The sequence below is a fragment of the Oncorhynchus gorbuscha genome, linkage group LG21 (assembly GCF_021184085.1).
Source record: "Oncorhynchus gorbuscha isolate QuinsamMale2020 ecotype Even-year linkage group LG21, OgorEven_v1.0, whole genome shotgun sequence".
Classification (NCBI taxonomy): domain Eukaryota; kingdom Metazoa; phylum Chordata; class Actinopteri; order Salmoniformes; family Salmonidae; genus Oncorhynchus; species Oncorhynchus gorbuscha.
The window spans coordinates 37,801,114-37,827,379 of NC_060193.1; the positions used below are offsets into that span (position 1 = coordinate 37,801,114).

A 26,266-nucleotide genomic window follows, 5' to 3' on the forward strand; every position below is an offset into this window, starting at 1 on the left:
CGTGCACGTGTCAGTGTGTGCATGTGTGGCAGGACAACCCCTCTGTGGCAGTAGCAGCGTCGACTTAGGAGAGAAAGAACTGTTGGAGAAAAATGTTATATTGCAAAGTCCTCTTCTCAGATCATGGCGAGCGGAAAGATTAATGCTGGCCCAGGAGACCAGCCTTGGAGCAAAGTCATCTTCTCCTTGCCCAGAAATAATGCAAACAAATTAACAGTAGCGTTGTCCTTTAAAACCATGCATTTGGGCTCGGCATGAATTCTAGGCCAGACAACGGTCCACTGCCCATCATCTATGAAAAGCTTATGAAGGGCAATGGTAATAGAAAGCACTAAAGCATGGTAGTCTAAAGAGAGAGCCATATAAATCATTAAATGTGCCGGAACTCTAAGAAACCCAGAAACTTCAAACTTAACACTAGAGTTTAGGAAGCTACGAGGCCATTTTTTCATCAGAATATTAAAAATTATCCAATGTCAATTTGAACATTTTCCAAAACTTCTTCATGGTTGGGATTTACCTAATAAAACAGAACATCCGGTTATTGGAGAGTGTCCATTTGATCCTCCAGGAGGGGGGAACATGTGTAGGTGGGTATTTTCGGGGCAACCAGCCAAGGACAGAGAGAGAGAGACTGAAGGATGAGTAAGATGAACTCTTGCCACCACAGCTCTCACAAGCACATTATCACCTTCATCTTCCAACGCACAGGGGGTAGATTTATCGCAACGTGAGGGGAAAGACAATAAGAATAAATCCTGTTTGGTTGACAGTCAAGCGGAGGTCTATAGTTTATAGATCATTCACGCTCAGTGCAAAATGGATTAAAGGCATCTTCAGTCCACCTCCTAACGAGTCGAACACACTTTGCCACCGCGGGTGTTAGGGCCGGGTGGAAGAATGTGTGCCAGTCGGCGGGATGACACATGAGATGAAGCGACACGCTGGGAGCCAAAGATGTCACGTCCCTCATCGTCACCTGGTGGCAGTGGTGTAAATTCCTTTAGTATTTTATGGGCTATCTGTACTTTACTATTTATATTTTTGACAGCATTTACTCCACTACATTCCTAATGAAAATAATGTAATTTTTACTCCATAGATTTTCGCTGACAGCCAAAAGTAGTCATTCAATTTTGAATGCTCAACAGGACAGGAAACTGGTCCAATTATATTGTTTATAAATATTTTTAGAAATGACATTTATTTTAAAACTTAAGTGCATTTAAAACCAAATACTTTTAGGCGACTTTTACTCAAGTAATATTTTACAGGGTGACTTTCACTTTTACTTGAGTCATTTTCTATTAACGTAACTTTACCTTTACTCAAGTATGAAAATGTGGTACTTACTCCACAACTGCCTGGCGGAGAGTAGTAAATGGGTCTTGAATTTGACCTGAATGTAATAAGATAACAGTACATCCACTGTAATGGCCATACACCCAGGTGTTGGAGGATGTCGACGTGAATAGCAATGTGTGCTTTGTGTTTCCCCCTCGGCCCTGCTGTGCCACGACAAAGCCCACTCAAGCGCTGCAGGCTGCCAACACTCAAAATCAGCCAGGCAGACAAGCGAGTGGGCCCCTGAGCATTTATGAGGCCCTTCTCCTCTCTACACCCCCCATCCCGGCACGAGATCTCTCTGACAGGTAAACACGGCGGCCGACACTTCAGAAAACATATGTTTCTTTCTGCTGCACTTCACACAGCCAAGCTAGCCCAGTACACAGAGGAGTTACAGTACAGAGCTATTGAGCCGCGGCCAGCAGCACCTTTGTTCCACATCACCTCCACTCTGCCCCCGCTGTCTCCCCTCCCTCCCTCCTTCCTCACCCTTCCCTCTTCATCCTCTCTCTCTCCCTCCTGGTTGACTCTGATATGATGAAAAGAGGCAGCCTCTTCCATATTGATCTGGGCCGCAGGTAGACACACACACACACACACACACACACACACACACACACACACACACACACACACACACACACACACACACACACACACACACACACACACACACACACACACACACACACACACACACACACACACACACACACACACACACAGACTTGTGCACAAACGCAAATGCCCAAGCAGCGTAATTTGTCTATTGGTTCTGACTCATCTTCGTGCACTCGGACATCTCGAACAGTGTCCGATCTTCAGCTTACATGAAACACACCAGAATTGTGTGGTAGTTAGACACTGTCAAGCAGGGTTTGTTCTGATTCATGTAACTTAGGCTGAGGACCAACATCTTCTGGATGGAACACATTATCAGAGCCTGAACCGAGTTGAGATGCAGCACTGCGTAGCTTACTGTAACAGAAAGATCTACCCCCTTGTCAACACTGTTCTCAGGTTAGCTTCTACAGCCCAATCAAAGTGACTGGGCAATCTGTAACTGGTCCGAGAGTGGTCGGCTCACAACCCAAGAAAGGTCCTCTTCTTGTTTTTTAGCCTGTTTGGGGATGTATTACAAACTCCTCTTCATGCGGACCGTATCGATTTCTGCGTGTTCCGTTCAGCCTCCATTCCGGCTCCATTCAGAGCTGACATCTTCTACAGTTTCCTCCAGGAGGGCTCTGTTCATTGCCTTTGCCTTTGACAGTGATAATGTGTGGTGCAGCGTCTACTCCACACATGCCTGATGAATGTCACAGTGAATGCCACCGCCCGTAGCTGTACATTAGCGAGAAAGCACTTTTTACATGGGCCTGGATTAGCATAATGCAAACGGCTGCGGCTGGCGGTGGCACAGATCAGATAGTGTCTGTCAGCTGGAATTGGGAGCATTTCATCAGGCAAGAAGTGCTGTGGAAGCCCGCTGAGAGGGAATGGGGCTTCTGAGACAGGGAGCCCAGGAGTGTGTGTGTGTGGGGGGGGGGGGGTGGCGGTGTGGTGGATACCTACAGAGCCGGTTGCAGGGAACCACTATAACACATCATTTTCACCTAGCTAAATTGTTTACTGGTACAGAGAGCGATGGTGGCTGCCAAAGGACCACACAAAGACACGCGCACACAAATGTGAGCACGTAAACACAGACGCATACACACACACAGAGGAACTTAGAGTAGCGCAAAGTACCTTGAACACACATAGTCACAGCACCAACATACAAAAATACAAAGGCCGAAGATTGGAGACAGACATTCATTGGCAGATTCACACACAGACACACTCCCAGACATATTCACACTGCATAAACTTCAAAAGGTTTGAGAAGGCAGCAACTGTCCCATTGGACACAGACGTCAGTTCAACATCAAGTTTTGATTTACATTTGGTTGAGTTGTCAACTAATGGGAATTCAACTTAGAATCAACCCAAGAATATCACCCTGTCATTGAATAAAGATTAAACGTTGTGTAAAAAAAAAAAAAAAATCCCTTACATTGATGAGTTTTTGCAAATCCAACATCACGCCCTGATCTGTTTCACCTGTTCTTGTGATTGTCTCCACCCCCTCCAGGTGTTTCTTATTTTCCCCAGTGTATTTATCCCTGTGTTTCCTGTCTCTCTGTGCCAATTTGTCTAGTATGCTTTCAAGTCAACCAGCGTGTTTTTCCCCATACTCCTGTTCTCCATTCTCTTTTTCTAGTCTTCCCGGTTTTGACCCTTGCCTGTTTTTTCTGGACTCCGTACCCACCTGCCTGACCCTTCTGCCTGCCCTGACATCCAGCCTGTCTGCCGCTCTTTACCTCTTGGACTCTGGTTTTGACCTTTTGCCTGTCCACGGCCATTCCCTTACCTACTCATTTTGGATGAAATAAACAACAAAGACTCCAACCATCTGTCTCCTTTGTCTGCATCTGGGTCTCGCCTTCTGCCCTTATATCCAATCAGTTTTCCAGACGGAGAACAAGAATGAGATGTTGAGTAAAGCAGCGGGTAATGAGAGGGAAAGAACAGGGGGAAATAGAGAAGAGAGAGAGATTAAGAAATACAGACTCAATGGAGAGAGAGAGAGAATTCAAAGCAAAGTAGACAAAGAGAATAAGAGAAAGAGAGATAAGGATTATAGGAACACAGAGAAGAAAACTGCCAGAAAGTATAGAGACTAAATTGAAGGAGAGAGAATTCAACAGAAAAAGAAGAAAGAGCGAAAGCACAGGAGAAAGAGAAAGGTGCAGAGAGAAAGAAAAGGGAAAAAGAGAGAGGGGACACTAACAGTGCTTCATTTTCTCCAGATCATTGGTGCTTCCCCACTGTGTTCGCGCTGCCACACGCAGCTCCTTCATCATGTCTCTCACCTGGAGAACAGAGACTTCCCACGGCTGCTCATCTGCTCACCTCAATTACCATTCCCCATCAGAGCCCCACAGGAGCCATTGCACGCACACACACATGCAAACAGTCACATACAGACACAGTTGCACACACACAGTCTCTCTCATACACACGCACACACAGGGTTGATCTGATTAGCAGTCACTTTATTAAATGAAGTGTGTCTTTCTGCAAGCTGCATACGCTACCCACTGGGCCAATAATTACAACAACAAAAATGTCTACCACCTACCCTATGCGTCCTGGTCAAAAGTAGTACACTATAAAGGGAAAAGGGTGCCATTTGGGATGCAAACGGAGTGTCTCGGATGATTCAGGAAGTGTGAACTTCAGAAGCCGATGGTGGGGTGGACCTTATGGAGGCAGGTGGTGCACAGTGAAGTCATTGATTCACTGTTGCAAGGAAAAATCTATTTGGTTCTCCTTTTCCAAGTCTCACTTGTGATGAATTCGATAACCTTCAATTAGATAATGGAATATAGCTCCCATCATCAAAGAGGAAATATCTGGTAATAGGAGCCCAATGTATACAGCACTGAAAGATGAGCAGTAGAAATCCACACAGATTGTTAATTATTCTCTAGTTAGAAGGAACCCAGGAAGACCAGCAGTCGCTAAGGCATCAGCTAATGGGACCTAAATAAAGACGAGCACTTGAACATAATAGAACACAGACAGAAACACAACACCGACAAAGAAACCACATTGTTCCACTCACCAGCACACTTGGTCCGGGTGATGAGTGGAGGTCCCGGGGGCCCCGTGCCTCCCTCGCCTGGCCGGGTCAGCAGAACCTTGATCTCGTACTCCACGTCGGGGTCCAAATGCCAAAGCTTGTAGGTGGGGGCATCCACGATGTGGGTCTCGGCCCAGTTGCCCGTGGTGGTGCGGTACTCCACCTCCTTCAGGATGATAGGTCCGTCCCCGATGATGGAGTTGGCGTTGGGCTTGATCCACAGGTAGGTGGCCCCCACCGCCAAGAGCTCCGGAGGGGCAATGGGCGTGGGGGGAGCTGAGGGGGCAGAGAGAGAGAGAGGACAATGGAGATTAGAATATAGGACTAGGTCAGTGGTTCCCAAATGTATGTGGATAAATGATTGAGGTCATTGCAATTTCCTGATGTCAATTTGGGATTGTGTGTGAGAACATTTTGGGAACCCCTGTGATAGATAATGGTGGTTTTAAGGGAGCATGAATTGGCAGCATGATATGGACAGTTATGAATGAGTGCCATGGAGCATGCAAACTGTGTAACAATAACAATGTATGTAAACTGGTTATTATCAAACACTTTCACAAAGTGAAATCAAAACCAAACTTGAGTGGTACCCTTCTGCCAGAGGTAAATTGTATCCGAACTAAACTGAATGCCTGCGAGAGCATTGCATCTAATGAGGTGAAGTGCCTCACTCTTTCCCATATTCCCCTTCGCTGCATGCTACCCTGCTCTCCACTCAACCAGCGCAGCCCTGATACCCTGTGACATTATTCACAAGAGACACAGGGCTTCCAGTGCATTGAACGGCTCCGTATAAGAGAGATAAGAGAGAATGACAGTGAGAAAGATAATACCCGAGCTCTGAAGCAAGCTTCCAGAAAATTGGAACGGAAATGGCGCCACCCTAAACTGGAAGTCTTCCGACTAGCTTGGAAAGACAGTACCGTGCAGTACCGAAGAGCCCTTACTGCTGCTGGATCATCCTATTTTTCTAACTTAATTGAGGAAAATAAGAACAATCTGAAATTCCTTTTTGATACTGTCGCAAAGCTAACTAAAAAGCAGCATTCCCCAAGAGAGGATGACTTTCACTTTAGCAGTGATACATTCATTAACTTCTTTCAGGAAAAGATTATGATTATTAGAAAGCAATTTACGGACTCCTCTTTAAATCTGCGTCTTGACATAATGATGAAAATAATCATGGCCTCTAAAGCTTCAACCTGCATACTGGACCCTATTCCAACTAAACTACTGAAAGAGCTGCTTCCTGTGCTTGGCCCTCCTATGTTGAACAGAATAAACGTCACTCTATCCACCGGATGTGTACCAAACTCACTAAAAGTGGCAGTAATAAAGCCTCTCTTGAAAAAGCCAAAAAATATAAAAAACTATCGGCCTATATCGAATCTTCCAGTCCTCTCAAACATTTTAGAAAAGGCTGTTGCGCAGCAACTCACTGCCTCCCTGAAGACAAACAATGTATACGAAATGCTTCAGTCTGGTTTTAGACCCCATCATAGCACTGAGACGACACTTGTGAAGGTGGCAAATTATATTTTAATGGCATCGGACCAAGGCTCTGCATCTGTCCTCGTGCTCCTAGACCTTAGTGCTGCTTTTGATACCATCAATCACCACATTCTTTTGGAGAGACTGGAAACCCAAATTGGTCTACACGGACAAGGTCTGGCCTGGTTTAGATCTTATCTGTCGGAAAGATATCAGTTTGTCTCTGTAAATGGTTTGTCCTCTGACAAATCAACTGTAAATTTCGGTGTTCCTCAATGTTCCGTTTTAGGACCACTATTGTTTTCAATATATATTTTACCTCTTGGGGATGTTATTCGAAAACATAATGTTAACTTTCACTGCTATGCGGATGACACACAGCTTTATATTTCAATGAAACATGGTGAAGCCCCAAAATTGCCCTTGCTAGAAGCATGTGTTTCAGACATAAGGAAGTGGATGGCTGCAAACGTTCTACTTTTAAACTCGGACAAAACAGAGATGCTTTTGGTCCCAAGAAACAAAGAGTTGTTGTCTGTTGAATCTGAGTCTGTTGAATCTGACAATTAATCTTAATGGTTGTACAGTCGTCTCAAATAAAACTGTGAAGGAACCTTGGCTTTACTCTGGACCCTGATCTCTCTTTTGAAGGACATATCAAGACCATTTCAAGGACAGCTTTTTTCCATCTACGTAACATTGCAAAAATCAGAAACTTTCTGTCCAAAAATGAGGCAGAAAAATGAATCCATGCTTTTGTCACTTCTAGGTTAGACTACTGCAATGCTCTACTTTCCGGCTACCCGGATAAAGCACTAAATAAACTTCAGTTAGTGCTAAATATGGCTGCTAGAATCCTGACTAGAACCCAAAAATTTGATCATATTACTCCAGTGCTAGCCTCTCTACACTGGCTTCCTGTCAAAACAAGGGCTGATTTCAAGGTTTTACTGCTAACCTACAAAGCATTACATGGGCTTGCTCCTACCTATCTCTCTGATTTGGTCCTGCCGTACATACCTACACGTACGCTACGGTCACAAGACGCAGGCCTCCTAATTGTCCCAAGAATTTCTAAGTAAACAGCTGGAGGCAGGGCTTTCTCCTATAGAGCTCCATTTTTATGGAATGGTCTGCCTACCCAGGGATGAGTCTTTACTGAGGACTCATCCCTTCCCTTCAGTGGGTCCCTTCAGTGGGTCATATGACTGAGTGTAGTCTGGCCCAGGAGTGGGAAGGTGAACGGAAAGGCTCTGGAGCAACAAACCGCCCTTGCTGTCTCTGCCTGGCCGGTTCCCCTCTTTCCACTGGGATTCTCTGCCTCTAACCCTATTACAGGGGCTGAGTCACTGGTTTACTGGGGCTCTCTCATGCCGTCCCTGGAAGGGGTGCATCACCTGAGTGGGTTGACTCACTGATGTGGTCCTCCTGTCTGGGTTGGCGCCCCCCCTTGGGTTGTGCCATGGCAGAGATCTCTGTGGGCTATACTCAGCCTTGTATCAGGATGGCAAGTTGGTGGTTGAAGATATCCCTCTAGTGGTGTGGGAGCTGTGCATTGGCAAAGTGGGTGGGGTTATATCCTTCCTGTTTGGCCCTGTCCGGGGGTGTCCTCGGATGGGGCCACAGTGTCTCCTGACCCCTCCTGTCTCAGCCTCCAGTATTTATGCTGCAGTAGTTTATGTGTTGGGGGGCTAGGTCAGTTTGTTATATCTGGAGTACCTTTCCTGTCCTATTCGGTGTCCTGTGTGAATCTAAGTGTGCGTTCTCTAATTCTCTCCTTCTCTCTTTCTTTCTCTCTCTCGGAGGACCTGAGCCCTAGGAACATGCCCCAGGACTACCTGACATGATGACTCCTTGCTGTCCCCAGTCCACCTGGCCGTGCTGCTGCTCCAGTTTCAACTGTTCTGCCTTATTATTATTCGACCATACTGGTCATTTATGAACATTTGAACATCTTGGCCATGTTCTGTTATAATCTCCACCCGGCACAGCCAGAAGAGGATTGGCCACCCCACATATGCTCTCTCTAATTCTCTCTTTCTATCTCTCTCTCGGAGGACCTGAGCCCTAGGACCATGCCCCATGACTACCTGACATGATGACTCCTTGCTGTCCCCAGTCCACCTGACCGTGCTGCTGCTCCAGTTTCAAATGTTCTGCCTTATTATTATTAGACCATGCTGGTCATTTATGAACATTTGAACATCTTGGCCATGTTCTTTTATAATCTCCACCTGGCACAGCCAGAAGAGGACTGGCCACCCCACATAGCCTGGTTCCTCTCTAGGTTTCTTCCTAGGTTTTGGCCTTTCTTGGGAGTTTTTCCTAGCCACCGTGCTTCTACACCTGCATTGCTTGCTGTTTGGGGTTTTAGGCTGGGTTTCTGTACAGCACTTTGAGATATCAGCTGATGTACGAAGGGCTATATAAATAAATTTGATTTGATTTGATAAAAGAGAGAGAGAGAGACAGAGAGAGAGGGAGAGTGGGAGGCTAACAAACAGAAAGACAGGGAGAGAGAGAGAGGCGGAAGAGGAGTAAAGCAGAGGAGTGGGTAGTAATCCTCGTCTGAGCATGGGAGACCACCCGTGAAGGTACCCAGCCATGCGTAGCAGCAGCGGACCCAGTCCCCCATTAGAGGGTGTTGCTCAGTGTGTGTTCCCATGTAATCAACTAAGCCAGATTACCAGGCCACATTTAGCTCCTCCATGGTTGGAAAGACTGCAGACTGTAGACAGAAACTGAAGAAGTTACAGATGCATTGAGGTCATACTCAAGGAGAGTTTACTCTATGACTAAAGAGAAATTAGGTAATAGTTGACTTGTATGGTGTCCATAATAAGCCAGTCTCAGAAGGAGTTGCTACGGCTGTCCTAATATGGACACTGTAATACTGCAGGTTAAGAAAGTCAGTTTAGAGCTAAGGCCAAAATTTTGGCCTGACTATGTGACCCGCCGGAAAAACTGGGCCCAAGTTATAATGATGAAATTAACGTTAATACCACCGGTAGGGTGACATGGAGAGCGTTCAAACGTCCTAACTATGCTATCATCATGGGGTTTAAATCTGCTGTTCTAATCCATCATAACGTTTTTGGGAAAAGTATTTTGTCAATCTTTGCCAGTTCCTTATGGAAGAATAATGGTCTGCTCTCTAAAGCAAAGTATTGTCTCTCAAACTTTTTCGGGGGGCCATTACAATATGCATTGTGCTTGCATTCTTGGGAGTAAATGCCTCATCTATCATCGGGCTCCTATTCATCTCAGGGACATGGTGTCTCGGGAAGGTGCAGGATGATCATAAAGCATTGCTTTTCCTCCCTTCCATTAATAAAGGTGCACTACTTCATTTCTTTGGTACGTGCAAAGGCCTGTGTCAGCGCAACCCTATCAGCAGCATGTTCTCACCGCCACTCCTCATTGGCTGGGGCCATTTGAACTATGCCGCGGCACCGCCCATCAGAAAGATGCACAGACGTTGGAGTCTGAGTGATTTCTGGCACAGTGCGTAATTATGAAAATATGCCATCCAGGTAAGTCATCATTACAAATGGTACAGTGAACACGTGCTAACAGGGAACAGGTGATGCAATGTTTACAGGGTTGGTGAGAGCAAAGACGGCACATGGTGTCGTTTTGCTTTGGTTGTGCATGGCGAATGTATCTGGTGTGATAAAAGTAGCCAGATAGGTACATGAATAAAAGGCAAAAATTCCCATTTAAGAGGACAAGAGAGAGGAAAGGGCCAAGTGACTGTTGTCGTCTACCACCACTGTTGGCGGGTGTTGCATCCTTGCATCCTCTCTGGGAGGTATCCGGCCAACTGTGGCCCTTATTGAAAGCTCTCCGCTCAATGGGGTTAACTTCCATTTCCACTTCCATTTCACTTCCGTTTTGATATTTTTGCAGCATGGGCAAACCACACAACGGCTATCAGTGTGTGTTTCGGGTGCATTCAGGGGAAAAATCAGGCGAGACCAAGGTCCTGTTTGCCCTCATCTTTATCACCTGGCACACTGTGGGGAGTTTCTGACAACACGGTCATAAACATTTCATAATAATAAAAGCTGACATAACTTGTCATAACCTGTCATAATATGGTCATAACACTGTCATGACCCATATATTTACACCTGTTGTGACATATATTGCATTATTTTAAAGCTGGTTATGACATAATAGTTTTTTCCCTGCCAAGAAGTTTCCTTTTCGTTTGAAATGTTGTCTCTTAAAACCTTTGTTTTGTTGTAATGAAAAGTATATTACATAAACATACTGTAGACACATAGGCTATGGTGTAATGGAATGTTTTGCCTTGTGTGGTAGGTTTTGTGAGTTTTGACACTTATGTAGGTGTCATAACCAGCCATAAAATAAAATAATTATGTTTTAAAAACAACAGGTCTAAATATATGTGCCATGACAGTGTTATGACCATATTATAACTTGTCATATTATAATATAACCATAGCCAGATAACGTGTAAAGTGTTACTGAGTTGGTAAATTGGGGATATTCCGTGAAGCTTTAACAATCTCAAGGTTTCAGATCAAGCCCCAGTTGGCACAGGAAGGAAGACAGAGGTAAAAGGGGAGGAAAACATATACCAGAAAAAGGAATTGTTAGCTGTGAGACAACAATGACCTAAATCTGTTTTTCCCCTTGCACTTGCAAAAAAAGAAGAGAGTGATCGAGAAAATTGAGGAGATGCACGTTGAAACGTCATTAGACAAGACTACTAGCTTCCCAGTATCATTATCACCACAAGCCTATTTTCAGCTCTCTAAATTCTGCGGAGGCACACCGATAGACCCCACTGCTTTCATGTGCAGCACACTGAAGGGAGCGCCTCGCCACCCAGGAGTGGGCCCTCAGAGTGCTCTGCTGATTAAATCAATTTATTTTATGATTTTTCCAGGGACTGTCTCCCTCCATCTTTAATGAGAGCTGATAACAGCTTGAGGATCTGAGAGGGGGTAATTTAAGGTAGTGGAACAACACGCCACCAGGAATTGTACTATCTCTGGTATATCTCTCAAATAGCAGCATGTTCTGAATTGGTATCATAGCATACCTTGAGCCCCACTTTTTGAATGTGCTGGAATCAGCATTAGATAGGCTATGCATTGTTATTTATATCGGTAGTGCTATGATTTGACCTTTGTGGAGGAAACATGGAGTCTTATCTGCATTATATGGTGATTGGATATGTATTTGTGGGAACGGATTGTATTGTATTCAGTATATGCGCACCTCGGCTAATGCCTTTGTTGCCTGTGATGTTACTTTCCAGTGCATGCCCACAAAGAATGCTTTAATCAAAAGGCAAGGCAACACAAAGGCCAGGGAGAAAAATATATCTGAGTGAGGTTATACAATGATATACTAAAAGAGAGTAGAGAAAGTAGAGAAAAAAGCATCCACTTGTATTCAAAAGGAGTGAGGTACAGGTAGAGAGGCAATGAAATGTTTATCCCAGGGGGATGACTCCCCCACAGGAACCATGGGAATGGTTCCTGTGCACGCACACATTCACATGAAAAAATACTACAGTTTACTATAGAATACAACAGTACTTACTATAGCATTCTGTAGTAAACTGTAGCATACTGTATAATACTATACTGCACACTGTAGTATCCCTTGATCATGTTTAGTATTTACTATAACATTTTGTTGTATACTGTAGAATACTACAGTAATGTCTGCATAAACTCTGCAGTTCACAAAACACTACAGTTTTTAACTTTAGTAATATCCACTCTCTTTACCTCTCTCTCTCACTATATCATTGTATAACCTCACTCAGATATATTCTCCCCCCCCCCCCTGGCCTTCGTGATGCCTTGCCTTTTGATTAAGGCAAGGGCTTGTCAGTAGCGTTTCACGGTAAGGTATACACTTGTATTCAGCGCATGTGACAAATAAAGTTTGATTTGATTATTTAATTTTCATATACCCTGCCTATTCCCCTCCCCATATCCCAATTTGTAAGGGAGGAATCTGCATGCCAAATATATGCTGTGTGCATTATTGTGTTCCCTACAGGTTATAGAAAACAATAGAGGATCTGTTCAGATCCCAGTCCTACCCACCCACAGGTTATGGAAAATGTGTAGTTTTCCTCAAGGAGAAAGCCACCGCTTCTATGTCAAAGATAATCAAACAAAGAACTACAATAAATACTACAGTAATGTCTGCAAAAACACTACAGTAAATACTACAGTATACTACAGTCTGTAAAAACACTACAGTAAATACTACAGTCCGCAAAAATACTAAAGTAAATACTACCAGTGGGGAACCATCAGTACCTTCTAGGCCAGAAAAGGCCTAAGGATTTATAAAACATATATATTTCTGTAATTAAATGTATATTTAATATCTATATAATCTGTACAATAATTGTAATAATTTTCAGATTTCATGTCTAAATTTTGTGTTGGAAAGAAAAGGGTTAATACTGGGCAGAAAACTCTAGCTTGCTCAGCCAGCCAATGGCTAGGCCTTAAGAAGCTGGCCAGAAGGCCTCTGCCATTCAACTGTATTAGAGCAGAATTTAGGAGTGACAGTGGAATGAACCAATCACCTTTTGACTTGCAATGGGTGGGACCATTTAAAGAAAAGTGATGGGTCTAGGCCTTCTCGAAGAGCGCAAGAGGTAATGAATTCATAACACAGAATAACAAAGCTGATAAACAGCCAATACATTAGGTGGCGTCAATACACTAATAGGTTGTAGTCTTCCATAACACTTTGAAGAAGAAGAAGAAGAGAGCGAAAGAGGAAATAATCAGTGGTTTTCAATGTGAATGCTAGTAACTTTAGCTAGCATGTGTTGTAGTAGTGTGGCAATGTTAGCTAGCGTGTGTTGTAGTAGTGTGGCAATGTTAGCTAGCGTGTGTTGTAGTGGTGTGGCAATGTTAGCTAGCGTGTGTTGTAGGTGTGTGGCAATGTTAGCTAGCGTGGGTTGTAGTAGTGTGGTAATGTTGGCTAGCGTGTGTTGTAGTAGTGTGGCAATGTTAGCTAGCGTGTGTTGTAGTGTGGCAATGTTGGCTAGCGTGTGTTGTAGTAGTGTGAAAATGACAATGGCGGCTGCAGCAGCTGTTTCAACTTCAAGGTGAATGTTGTTGCTAATTTGTTAGCATCACCCTTTTCAAGATTAACTTTCAAACTTTGTTTACAAATGATCATAATCTGGTGAGTGACTGCTTTTTGTTGCAGCGTTTAGCTATCTCTTTGAAAATAATGACTGTGAAACATTGTTGCATTTCAACTTTAGATCAACGATTAGTGTGATGAACATTATAAAATATATTTGCATTAGGAAATAATAGCTGGTTTGTTCATTTCATTTTGGACACGAAATGGTTATGCTTAAGTATTGGTATGATTTCATGGAGCCTACTGGAGTGAATGGGCTGCTTATTCTTTAACATAATTTGTTGCTGTGTGTGACTGCTGTCGCCTGTCAATCAACCGTCTCTATGTGTTTGACCACAATTTTCTCTCCTTCAGCACCATGGAGTGCACAGGTATTACAGTCACTGTCCTTTCAGCAACATGAGCCTGTCACCTTTGATGTGACACGGTTGTTGTTGCTATTGGTGATAGTGTGATAGTTGTGTTGGCTACCATAAATTGTGTAAACGGTGCAATATTTTATGCTGTGTGTCTGCCATGTTGTAGCCATGCCGGTTCTGTCTCTGTGTGCGGCAGCCAGAAGCGTGGCTAGGCCGGTTTGATTCTGTCACGCCCTGACCATAGAGAGCTGTTTATTCTCTATGTTGGTTGGGTCAGGGTGTGATTTAGGGTGGGTTATCTAGGGGAATTGTATTTCTATGGTGGCCTGATATGGTTCCCAATCAGAGGCAGCTGTTTATCGTTGTCTCTGAGTGGGGATCATATTTAGGTAGCCATTTTCCCATTGTGCTTTGTGGGATCATGTCTAGATATAGTTGCCAGTCAGCATTATTATTAGCCTCACGGTTTGTTCATTTTGTTCTTTGAAGTTTTAATTTCCAAAATAAAGGATGGAAATATACCACGCTGCATCTTGGTCCAATCATTATGACGAGCGTGACAGATTCATTCATGATGTCATTAAAAGAACTAGAACGGTCTGAATACAGAAGATCTAATGTCTGGCACATTAAGTGATGCTATGTTTTCTGTTATTTTCTTGATTTTTTTGTTTGATACAATGTATTGGAAGATTTTTGGTCCCGCTGAAGGCCTAGGTCCTATAGTCACTATTCGCCACTGAATACTACAATGTATTACAGTCTGCAAAAACACTACTGTAATTACTATAGTAATTGTTAGAGCATTAGGCCGGTAACCAAAAGATTGCTAGTTCGATTCCCTGAGCTGACAAGGTGAAAATCTGACGCTCTGCCCTTGAGCATGGCAGTTAACCCACAACAACAGCTCCCCAGGTGCCCAAAGTGGCAGCCCCCTGTATCTCTCTGATTCAGAGGGGTTGGATTAAAAGCAGAAGTGTTTCAGTTGGACCTTGTGTGCAATTGACGATAAAAATAAATGTAATCCTTTAATCCTTTTTAATACAAGATTTCACCGATAGACATGGTCGCTTGGTTCCTGGCTCCTAATTTTCACAAATATTTCGCTACACCCATAATAACATCTGATAAATTTGTGTATGCGACCAATAACATTTTATTTGAATATAGTATTTTTTTACTACAGTATTTAAACTATAGCAAACTCAAAATACTACAGTATACTCCAGCAATGTCCGCAAAAACACTACAGTGAATACGATAGAATTTATTCATGTGGGGTACATGTGCGCACACGCACACTCCCACACACGCCAAACACTCCCACACACGCCAAACCCATCTCTGTCCACACATCCAAACACATCCGCACACAGTCACTCTCTACTCCCAGAAGACAAATAAGATAGACCTACTCTCTCTTGGCACAAGGGTGAAAACATACAGGCTGAAAAATATATGAGCTGTTTTGAAGTAGTTACTGTGTGGTCAGGACTGCTGCAGGGGGAAAAGACCCCCCACCCCCACCCCACACACACACACACACACACACAAATAAATAAACTGGCACACACTGTTTGAAGTGCTAACTCTTGGGCTGGCTGCTTATCTCCCCTGAAGTATTTTGGCTCTCTAATCCATCTCTGTAACTCAGCCTCTTCACAGGCTGCTTCCTGCCTCAGCGCGCCGCAGCACAGCCCCAAATCCTCTGGTAATGCGGTCTTCCTGGGCTGTCTCCTTGGAGATAACGTAGGCCTCCCCATTTCGCCATCACACCATGACAGCTTCACTCTTTCTCTTTTGCTTCCCTAGCCACCCCCACCATCACAGTTTTAGTGGGGGCACACCTCTGGCCCCACCTCTAGTGGCCTTCTACTTCTCTGCAGGGGCCCCCATATACTCAGACTGATGATCTGGTCAGCTGCACCAGATAAGCAATGGTGGACTCACAGGGAGGTACTGAGTGCACGAACCAAGGGAGGAATTATATTCTGTGTTTTTTACTTACTTCACAGAGAGAGAGGGATAGAGAGAAGGCAAGAAGCGGGGGGGAGTGTGAGATACAAAGTGAGTGAGAGAGAGTGAGATGGATAAGAGAGAGAATTTACTGAGCTTCTTACTGTCAGCTAAATGAGCGCCCATCAAGCCGCAGTCCAAGTGAATTTGGTTCATGCCATTTATATATTTGCTGAAAGTCAACTAAAGCAACTTTAAATGGCTTGTGGAAAGGAGATGTGCAAACCACTTACAGTTACAAGTAGAGCATCAACATTTACCTGGAAAGACCCAAGCTCTTCCTCAACATAAACGGTTTCAGCAGCCTATCATCTCTGTGACTTGCTCTAACAAGTACGGAAATTAAAATATAATTAATGAAGATTTCTATCCAGGATGTATATTTCGAAAAAGGTATACTTGGAAATGGAATTGTGGATATATGTGACCCATTTCAGGAAACTAGGCATATGTCGCAAGTCACAACTTCACAGGAGAGCCATTTGAACATTTTTTTTTTTAAAGCAAAATGCGTTTTTGGGCAGAAATGCCTTCTGGAACATGTGCCTTAATAATGTGCCTTAATCATGTGCCTTAATAACAAACTTGTATGCCATCTGTAAATACGAATACAATTGTTAAATTACGAGCCTTGTTAGTTAAGCCACAGACAAAGGGTGCAAACTTCCCACAAGCCATAATTGGTTGAGATAATGAGTGGGCAGTACATGCCGAGAGAGGAGTTGGGATTGGTCTGCCATATAGAGGCTTCTGTCTATTTGAACTGGTCAGTCAGAGTTGGTAATCCTGTCGAACGCAGCTTTAAAAAAAAAAAAGCTGCATAAGTGTTGCTCTCCACTTTCTGGAGGATCAAGATTTGTAATCAGTGGAATTAGATTATGAGAGCTAAAGAGATAAAGGGAAAACACCTTTCTCCAGATCACATCTTCAAACTAAAGGAAACCGTGGGATGTCATCCGTGACAGGGAGACACGTCCATCATGCATGATGATGCATACAGGTAATATTGTCTAGCCTTTTGTGACTAGCGGGCAGTATTTTCATTTTTGGAAAAATAACGTTCCCGTAATAATAGGGATATTTTGTCAGGACAATATGCTAGAATATGCATATAATTGATAGCTTAGGATAGAAAACACTCTAAAGTTTCCAAAACTGTAAAAAATATTGTCTGTGAGTATAACAGAACTGATGTTGCAGGCAAAAGCCTGAGAAAAATCCAATCAGGAAGGGACTCTTATTTATAAAGCTCTGCGTTCCTATGCGTCCCTATTGAGCAGTGAATGAGATATCAACCAGATTCCTTTTCCTATGGCTTCCCTAATGTGTCTAGTGTCACAATGCATAGTTTCGGGCTTTTATTATGAAAAATGAGCCTGAACATCAACATTGTGTCAGTGGTCAGCTGAAGTCTATCAGAGTGTTTGGTGCGTAAAGGACAAATGCGGGCATTGTTTCTCTCTGTCCTACTAAGAAGCCACCAGTCCCGGTTGATTTATCGAATAGATATTTGAAAAACACCTTGAGGATTGATCATAAACAACGTTTGCCATGTTTCTGTCAATATTATGGAGCTAATTTGGAATATTTTTTGGCATTTTCGTGACTGCAATTTCCGGGCGATTTCTCAGCCAAACGTGAAGAACAAATGGAGCTATTTCAACAACAAAAATAATATTTTTGGAAAAAAGAAACATTGGCTATCTAACTGGGAGTCTCGTGAGTAAAAACATCCGAAGCTCATCAAAGGTAAACGATTTAATTTGATTGCTTTTCTGATTTCCGTGACCAAGTTACCTGCTGCAAACTGGACAAAATGCTATGCTAGGCTATCGATAAACTTACACAAATGCTTGTCTAGCTTTGGCTGTAAAGCGTATTTTGAAAATCTGAGATGAGAAGGTGATTAACATAAGGCTAAGCTATGTCTCAATATGTTTCACTTGTGATTTTCATGAATAGGAATATTTTATAGGAATATTTATGTCCGTTGCGTTGTGCTAATTAGTGTCAGTCGATGATTATGCTCCCTCATGTGGGATGGGGAGTCACTAGAGGCTAGCTAGCTACATTTTCAGATATTACACGTTTCTAATTTTGACAGAAAGTGGTTTCATTTCAAGCTAAAGTGTACGGTTAGCTAGCTAGCTAACATTAGCTGGCTGGCTCCCTAGCTAACATTACTTGTATGACATTAGTCGTATCCCAGAACCGTTTGCTTTGCTAGTTACAGCCTAATGTTAGCTAGCTAACATTGAACCTGCTTGGTTAGCTCCCAACAGATTCATGCAGGGTAGTAACGACAGAATTTGGCACTATGCTCATTGTTGTTTAGGCTGGCTCGTTAGCTAATGTTACCTGTGTGATCTCACACGTTGTTTACCTAGCTAGTTAGCTACATGTTATGTCTATGATGTTATTGTTCATATCCCAGAGCCGTTTGCTTTGCCGGTTAGAGCCTAATGTTAGCAAGCTAAAAATGAACCTGGTAGATTAGCTCCCAACAGATTCATGCAGGGTAGTAACGACATGATTTGACACAATGCTCATTGTTGTTTAGGCTGGCTCGTTAGCGAACGTTACCTGTGTGATCTCACACGTTGTTTACCTAGCTAGTTAGCTACATGTTATGTCTATGATGTTATTGTTCATATCCCAGAGCCGTTTGCTTTGCCGGTTAGAGCCTAATGTTAGCAAGCTAACAATGAACCTGGTAGATTAGCTCCCAACAGATTCATGCAGGGTAGTAACGACATGATTTGGCACTATGTTCATTGTTGTTTAACAAGCTAACGCAAGCTGGCTGGCTCATTAGTTTTCCAACAGGTATATTTCACTGGTGATCCCCAAAGCCAACACCTCCTTGGGCCGCCTTAACTTCCAGTTCTCTGCTGCCAATGACTGGTATGAATTGTCAAAAGCACTGAAGTTGGAGACTTATATCTCCCTCACTAACTTTAAGCGTCAGCTGTCAGAGCAGCTTACAAATCGCTGCAGCTCACCTGTAAATAGCCCATCCAACCAACCAACCAACTACATACCTCATCCCCATATTTGTTTTTGTTTATCTGCTCTTTTGCACACCAGTATTTCTAATTTCTCATCCTCATCTGCACATCTATCACTCCAGTGTTAATTGCTAAACTGTAATTACTTTGACACTATTGGCCTATTTACTGCCTTACCTCCTCACTTGATTTGCACACACTGTATACATATTTTTCTATTGTGTTATTGACTGTACGTTTGTTTATTCCATGTGTAACTCTTGTTGTTTTTGTCACACTGCTTTGCTTTTCTCTTGGCCAGGTCGCAGTTGTAAATGAGAACTTGTTCTCAACTGGCCTACCTGGTTAAATAAAGGTGCTAACGTTACGTGATGTGTGATCTTACACATTGTTTACCGAGCTAGGTTAATTTTTTACCTAGCTAGCTACATGTCTTAAGCTAAAGTGTACAGTCAGTAAACGTTGGCAAAAAAGCGCAATTACATTGTTGCCAGCAGGGCTGGTTAGGGTTTTCATGTTATCCAGAGGTAAACAAATCATTGGCCAGAGCGTCAAGCTAAAGCTTTAGAGGGTGTGAGCGCTGTTGAATGGGTGTAGACAAAGAAGAGCTCTTCACTCGATACCAAGATATTCAAAGGCCATTTTCTCAAAAGTGAGTTTACAAGTTGATCAACTTTCAAAGCAGAATTACTTCCCCATTGCTCATCAAAAATGCAGTGTCTGATATACCATTTTGTAGCTCTGAGTCTCTACCTTTATCCAATGTAAAAAAAATATTTTAAAGTTTGCTACATAAGACCATATGCAGGTGGTGAGTCACATATTTTAAACAAATATCTACAGCTACTATGGAATGCAGCACCAGAAAAGTATCTAGTGTACAAGAGGAGTATGTTGGAGTCATAGAATTAGGAATTAGAATACTCATAGTAATAATTAGTAATGTACAGTAATAGGATCTCTATGGTTGGAGTACTGAAAGGTTACGATGTCATAGTGTCTTGACATATCACATGCTGTAGATCTCTACCATCACTTCTCTGCAGATGGGGGGAGGTAACTGTCAAGGTCTGCAACAAACCCTTCTCTTCCTCTCCTTGCCTGCGTCCCACATGGCACCCTATTCCCTTTAAAGTGCAATGCTTTTGACGAGGGCCAATAGGGACTTCCCCACCACCTATTAATAAATGAGTCATGGCTCCACTGAATTATTCTCTCTTATGCCTCCACTGCCCCCTTCACATGAAAGATGACTTAACTGACTGACCTGGTGCTGGATATTCAACTACAGGAGAGCGCCTTGGGGGAGCCCAGAGGACATGGTTAGGGAGACAGGTGGAACGTGTCACGTACAGTGCCTGACACGCACACATATGAAAGAACGACACATACACACACGTGCATGCAAACACGGCACACACAGATGTGTAAAGACACACACACACAGGTCATTATGATTGTGCTGAGCATTGGTGTGAAAGGACGATAGCTCGGCACTTCAAGTGGTTGTCATACAGCCCATAATTGCAGTGTCCATATTATGACAGCATCTGTCAAGAGAATGGCTCAGTAGCTGTCATTACTAGTAAACGTTAGCATCATAGATATCACTGTCTCACACGTCACAGAAGTCATTCATGTTTGTCAGTTCATATGAGTTCAAGACTGATAATGTTATTCCAATGTGATGACAGGTTCTTAAGACTCCATTGATTTTAAAAAAAGTATTCTTTCAACCCTCTTGAATTGTTTTTAAATAGTAAATCCACAGAGGATACATTTTTACTTTAAAATACGTTTTTTAGTGTGACAGTTCCATGTATAGCCATGGAAAGGTGTAGCTTATATTGCAAAAAAATATTTGAAATGGATGTATTGCATTAAATTGTGTTGCAATGTCATTTAAACATATTTTAACCAAGTATGTGCAGGTTCAAAAGCTGGTTTGAAATGCATTTACAGGTTACAATCTAACACATTTGAATGAACCCGGAACATATTAAATGTTCATTAGGGCTTGCCATGAGGCTGAGAGAAAAGGTTGCTGGCTTAGAACAAATTTCCTGCTATTATACACACTTTGCCATGAGGTTGAGAGAAAAAGTGGCAGTTTTAAAGCTAATACCCTGTCATATTATTTTTAAATGCATGGCTTATTGGTTCCCGACCACTGGAGGAAACCCAACCCCTCAAAAATTAATATTTTCCAATCGGAAAATAAATCACTTTTCTCCTGGTTACCCAGTATTTCCCAGCAAAACCAGAAGGGTCATTCTAAAGCATATAAAACCAGACAGAATCATGTGCTGTTCTAAGGTGTATATGTGTATTATATATAAAATCATACATTTTCTTATTGCATTCGTTATCATTCATTAGCCTAAAAATCTATACTTACTCTAAAGCAATAAAGTCAATGATCATCTCTCAAGCTAGGTCTTGTTTTAAATGTTTTTTATGTCGTTGGGGTTTTGAAAGAACCTGAATCACCTGATTCCTGCTGATTTCTGCTTTCAAGCAAAAATGTAAGCAGGAAGCACCAGTCTATAAAAAAGTGGTCAGATAAAGTAGATGCTAAACTACAGGGCTGTTTTGCTATCACAGACTGGAACATGTTCCCGGGATTCATTGAGGAGTACACCACATCAGTCACTGGCTTTATCAATAAGTCCATCGAGGACGTCATCCCCACAGTGACTGTGCGTACATACCCCAACCAGAATCAATGGATTTACAGGCAACATTCGCACTGAGCTAAAGGGTAGAGCTGCCGCTTTCAAGGTGCGGGACTCTAACCCGGAAGCTTACAAGAAATCACGCTATGCCCTGCGACGAACCATCAAACAGGCAAAGCGTCAATACAGGGCTAAGATTGAATCATACTACACTGGCTACGACGCTCGTCGGATGTGGCAGGGCTTGCAAACTATTACAGACTACAAAAGGAAGCACAGCCGTGAGCTGCCCGGTGACATGAGCCTACCAGACGAGCTAAATCACTTATATGCTTGCTTCGAGGCAAGCAACACTGAGGCATGCATGAGAGCATCAGCTGTTCCGGACGACTGTGTGATCACGCTCTCCGTAGCCGATGTGAGTAAGACCTTTAAACAGGTCAACATAAACAAGGCTGCGGGGCCAGACGGATTACCAGGATGTGTGCTTCGGGCATGTGCTGACCTCTCAGGTGTCTTCACTGACAACCTCTCCCTGATTGAGTCTGTAATACTTACATGTTTCAAGCAGACCACCATAGTCCCTGTGCCCAAGAACACAAAGGCAACCTGCCTAAATGACTACAGACCCATAGCACTCACGTCCGTAGCCATGAAGTGCTTTGAAAGGGTGGTAATGGCTTACATCAACAGCATTATCCCAGAAACCCTAGACCCACTACAATTTGCATACCACCCAAACAGATCCACAGATGATGCCATCTCTATTGCACTCCACACTGCCCTTTCCCACCTGGACAAAGGGAACACCTATGTGAGAATGCTATTCATTGACTACAGCTCAGTGTTCAACACCATAGTACCCTCAAAGCTCATCACTAAGCTAAGAAACATGGGACTAAACACCTCCCTCTGCAACTGGATCCTGGACTTCCTGACGGGCCGCCCCCAGGTGGTGAGGGTAGGTAGCAACACATCTGCCATGCTGATCCTCAACACTGGAGCTACCCAGGGGTGCGTGCTCAGTCCCTTCCTGTACCCCCTGTTCACCCACGACTGCATGGCCAGGCACGACTCCAACTCCATAATTAAGTTTGCAGACGACACAACAGTGATAGGCCTGATCACCGACAACGACGAGACAGCCTATAGGGAGAAGGTCAGAGACCTGGCCGAGTGGTGCCAGAATAACAACCTATCCCTCAACGTAACCAAGACTAAGGAGATGATTGTGGACTCCATGAAAAGCAGCACCGAGCACGCCCCCATTCTCATCGATGGGGTTGTAGTGGAGCAGGTTGAGAGCTTCAAGATCCTTGGTGCTCACATCAACAACAAACTAGAATGGTCCAAACACACCGAGACAGTCGTGAAGAGGGAACAACTATGCCTATTCCCCTTCAGGAAACTAAAAAGATTTGGCATGGGTCCTGAGATCCTCAAAAGGTTATACAGCTGCAGCATTGGTTGCCTCACTGTCTGGTATGGTAATTGCTTGGCCTCCGACCGCAAGGCACTTCAGAAAGTAGTGCGTACGGCGCAGTACATCACTGGGGCAAAGCTGCCTGACAACCAGAACCTCTACACCAGGTGGTGTCAGAGGAAGGCCCTAATAATTGCCAAAGACCCCAGCCATAGAGTGTTCTCTCTACTATGGCAAGCTGTACCTAAGTGCCAAGTCTAGGACAAAAAGGCTTCTCAACAGTTTTTACCCCCAAGCCATAAGACTCCTGAACAGGTAACCAAATGGTTACCCAGACTATCTGCATTGTGTCCCACCACCCGCCAACCCTCCCTTACGCTACTGCTACTCTCTGTTCATCATTTATGCATAGTCACTTTAACCATACGTACATGTACATACTACCTCAATAAGCCTGACTATCCGGTGTCTGTATATAGCCTTGCTACTGATATTTTCAAATGTCTTGTTACTGTTGTTTTATGTCTTTACTTACACACACACACATACCGGCGTACGTGCCAAATAAACTGATTTGATTTTAAAAATAGAACAGGTTCAAATTAACAAAACACTTCATAAAACAAATGTAGGACCTTCTTCTGGGCCTTCTTCATTAATGCAGGCCTATTCATAGGAATACTAGGCTATGATAAATAAATCAACACCTGACATACAGTAGGCCAAAAATAAATCAGGATTTTCACAAATTGGTCAAAACACATAGACTAGCCTACATCGTATCCAAATGTAGCCAGCGTGACAAAAACACTGAAACTTGAGCCTTCTGGTTACACAAACGTGGCGTTGATGCTGAAGAGGAAGATGGAGAATGAGGAAACATAGGCCTACACCCAGTAGGCCAGTGCAAGCTGAGAGGTGTCCTCCGTTGCAATTATTGCGTAATCTCCAGCTGCGTGTATTTTTTGTTTGCTTCGAGGAGAAACACAGCTGCCACGAATGATTTATCATCGAATAGATATGTGAAAAACACCTTGAGGATTGATTCTAAACAACGTTTGCCATGTTTCTGTCGATATTATGGAGTTAATTTGGTAAAAAGTTCGGCGTTGTAGAGACCTCATTTTGATTCTTTTCTTAGCCAAACGTGATGAAAAAACGGAGCGATTTCTCCTACACAAGTAATCTTTTTGGAAAAACTGAACATTTGCTATCTAACTGAGAATCTCCTCATTGAAAACATCCGAAGTTCTTCAAAGGTAAATTATTTTATTTGAATGCTTTTCTTGTTTTTGTGAAAATGTTGCCTGCTGAATGCAAGGATTAATGCTATGCTAGCTATCAATACTCTTACACAAATGCTTGTGTAGCTATGGTTGAAAAGCATATTTTGAAAATCTGAGTTGACAGTGTTGTTAACATAAGGCTAAGCTTGTGAGACAATATATTTATTTAATTTAATTTGCGATTTTCATGAATAGTTAACGTTGCGTTATGGTAATGAGCTTGAGGCTATGATTACGCTCCCGGATACGGGATTGCTCAACGCTAGAGGTTAAACTGCAAACTGCCCCAACCCTATGACTCATAGCACAGTGTCATGATTGTCATGTTATCATTAAAATCAGGACACGTAAACTAATACAGCTAATAAAGCTTTGCAATATCATAACAGGTCCAGATTTCCTGTCGTCTCAACTGGCTGCACAATATATTAATTAATCCATGTTCCACTTAGCACATTAAGCGATGAGGCATATTGTGTGGCAGGCTTCCTACATCGCTTTTTGGACACACGCAGGTCTCTCTTGTTGTACATCAGCGCTGCGTTGGCACCCTAGAATTCCCTTGGCTGATGAACACCTGAGCTGCCAGCACAGACAGCACAGAAACACCCACTCCCTGGCACGCACCCAAACACATGCACGCGTGCAAGCACACACAGAGTGCATGCTGGGGAGAGACAGATGATGCCGATAGCTCCTGTTCTCAACTCAACATCCAATAAAAAACAGCCAACACCACCCCAAACATTGAGCCCAGTTTGACTTTCACCATCTACCTTTATCATTTTACAGACGACAGAGTCAAAAAGACTTCTGAGTGTCACACCCTGACCATAGTTTGCTTTGTATGTTTCTATGTTTTGTTTGGTCAGGGTGTGATCTGAGTGGGCATTCTATGTTGTGTGTCTAGTTTCTGGTTCTGTGTTTGGCCTGATATGGTTCTCAATCAGAGACAGGTGTTAGTCATTGTCTCTGATTGGGAACCATATTTAGGTAGCCTGTTTGGTGTTGGATTTTGTGTGTGATTGTCTCCTGTGTCAGTGTTTGTACCATACGGGACTGGTTTCGGGTTTTCACATTTATTGTTTTGTAGTTTGTTCATGTATAGTTTTTCTTATTAAAAAACCATGAACTTCAACCACGCTGCGTATTGGTACACCTCTCCTTCAACAACAGGATCCCGTGACAGAGTCACCCACCACAACAGGACCATGCGGCGTGGTGACAGGCAGCGGCAGCAGGAGCAGCGAAGTATGGACTATATTACTTGGGAGGAAATAGACAGGTGGGCGGTCGACCCAGGGAGAGTGCCAGAGCCCGCCTGGGATTCGCTGGAGCAGTGCGAGGAGGATTATAGGAGAATGGAGTTGGAGACACGAGCACGGCGACGCGGATGGAAGCCCGCGAGTCAGCCCCAAAAATGTCTTGGGGGGAGGAACACAGGGAGTATGGCGAAGCCAGGTAGGATACCTGCGCCAACTTCCTGTGCTTACCGGGGGGCTAGAGAGACCGGGCAGGCACCGTGTTATACTTTGGAGCGCACGGTGTCCCCAGTGCGGGTGCATAGCCCGGTGCGGTACATTCCAGCTCCCCATATCGGCTGGGCTAGAGTGGGAATTGAACCAAGTGCCATGAAGCCGGCTCTACGCATCTGGTCTCCAGTGTGTCTCCTTGGGCCAGCTTACATGGCACCAGCCTTGCGCAAGGTGTCCCCGGTTTGCCTGCATAGCCCAGTGCGGGCTATTCCACCTCGCCGCACTGGCAGGGCGACCGGGAGCATTCAACCAGGTAAGGTTGGGCAGGCTC

The 26,266-nt window shown here is 43.6% G+C and overlaps 1 protein-coding gene across 1 annotated transcript in view; it reads right to left on the reverse strand.

The window, feature by feature from the left end:
* Positions 1-26,266, reverse strand: part of LOC124008536 (receptor-type tyrosine-protein phosphatase T-like) — a 553,654-nt gene that overhangs the window by 335,480 nt on the left and 191,908 nt on the right. Inside the window, 1 exon segment of the mRNA XM_046319881.1 lies at positions 5,018-5,311. Coding sequence (XP_046175837.1) covers positions 5,018-5,311 — 294 coding nt within the window.